Source organism: Mandrillus leucophaeus, unplaced genomic scaffold (genome assembly GCF_000951045.1).
Source record: "Mandrillus leucophaeus isolate KB7577 unplaced genomic scaffold, Mleu.le_1.0 Scaffold333, whole genome shotgun sequence".
Taxonomy (NCBI): Eukaryota; Metazoa; Chordata; class Mammalia; order Primates; family Cercopithecidae; genus Mandrillus; species Mandrillus leucophaeus.
This window is the reverse complement of record NW_012103510.1, coordinates 249,442-250,739: the sequence shown is the minus strand read 5'-3', so window position 1 is coordinate 250,739 and position 1,298 is coordinate 249,442. Positions and strand designations below refer to the sequence as shown.

The window sequence follows — 1,298 nt, the reverse complement described above, 5'->3', positions numbered from 1 at the left end:
AACTTCTCCTCCTGTTGCTGGTTCATGCGGTTCCACAACTCGTTCTCTTCCACCGGGGCTTGGAGCTTTGCTGCCACACTCTCCAGCTCCTTACCCAGGTGGTCAGCATCCGCCTGCAGCTGCTGCTGGAACAGTGAAAGTGTTGGTTTGAACCTCAGAAGGAAAAAGACTCATGAGCTAGCCATATAAATGTAATCTATAAAATAATGGTTTTCATCCATAATCCTTTAAAAAAATTTTTTTAAGCCCTAACTCTGAGATTCTGATATCGCAGGCAGGGCCCCAATTTGTATATTTTTAGCACACTCTAGAGGATTCTATGCAGGACCAGAACAAGGACCCAAATTTTTGAGCTCCTGGCTGGACCTCCCCATAACCTGCATGATCCCTAGACCAAGGTCCCAGCCGGATGGGGCTCCCACAACCCCCGGGGCTCCAGCCACTCGCCTGTGGCAGTAGGAGCTTGGCCCTCTCCAGCTTCCTTTTTAGCTCCTTTACGTTGAACTGGATCTCAGACTTTTCAGATTCTACAAGTCGAAGTTTTTCTTGCCGTTCGGCATTCTTCTCCTTCAGCTCCTCATCAGTTATGCTATGACCAGAGGCAGTAGAGAAAGGAATGAATGAAGAACAGAAAGGACTGCTTTGGTGATCAACCCTCTACTTTCGCCCCACAACCACAGAACCGTGGCATTGGAAGGGACCCCAGGAATTAAAAGTCCCAGGTGGCAGGCCAGAGAGAAGACATGAGTTGCCTGAGGCTACCCATGAGTCAGTGGCACAGCTGGCACTAGAGCTTCCCTGCACACACATGAAAACCTGCATGAGCCTCTCATCATGCTCACCTGTACCCCCCACCTCCCAGCACACCACCCACGCTAAGGGCCTCCAGACCTCCCATCCCACCTTCCCCCATCCTACATGTTTCTGTACAGCTCCAAACACAGGGCGTCCCTCTCCTTTGTTAACTCCTCGATGTACTGCAAATAGAGGCAGGTGAAGTCAGGACACAGCAGGCAGAGGAGCAGCTGGCCAACCAGGAACAACAGCTCTCGTGACTACTCCACAGTAATACTTCCTCACTCCCAATCACACCTGACATGTTCTCAAGGCATTTCCAAGCCCATGGTCTCATTTGTTTTTCTTTGTTTTGTTTCTTTCTTTTCTGTTTTGTTTTTTTGTTTTTTGTTTTTTGAGGCAGAGTTTCACTCTTGTTGCCCTGGCTGGAGTGCAATGGCGCAATCTCGGCTCACCACACCCTCTGCCTCCCGGGTTCAAGTGATTCTCCTGCCTCAGCCTCC

The 1,298-nt window shown here is 50.0% G+C and overlaps 1 protein-coding gene across 1 annotated transcript in view; it reads right to left on the bottom strand.

Annotated features, from left to right (window-relative positions):
• The window catches only part of LOC105545635 (putative golgin subfamily A member 6-like protein 6), a 19,524-nt gene that overhangs the window by 13,546 nt on the left and 4,680 nt on the right, over window positions 1-1,298 (bottom strand). The window contains 3 exon segments of the mRNA XM_011988652.1: window positions 4-125; window positions 448-589; window positions 919-977. Coding sequence (XP_011844042.1) covers window positions 4-125; window positions 448-589; window positions 919-977 — 323 coding nt within the window.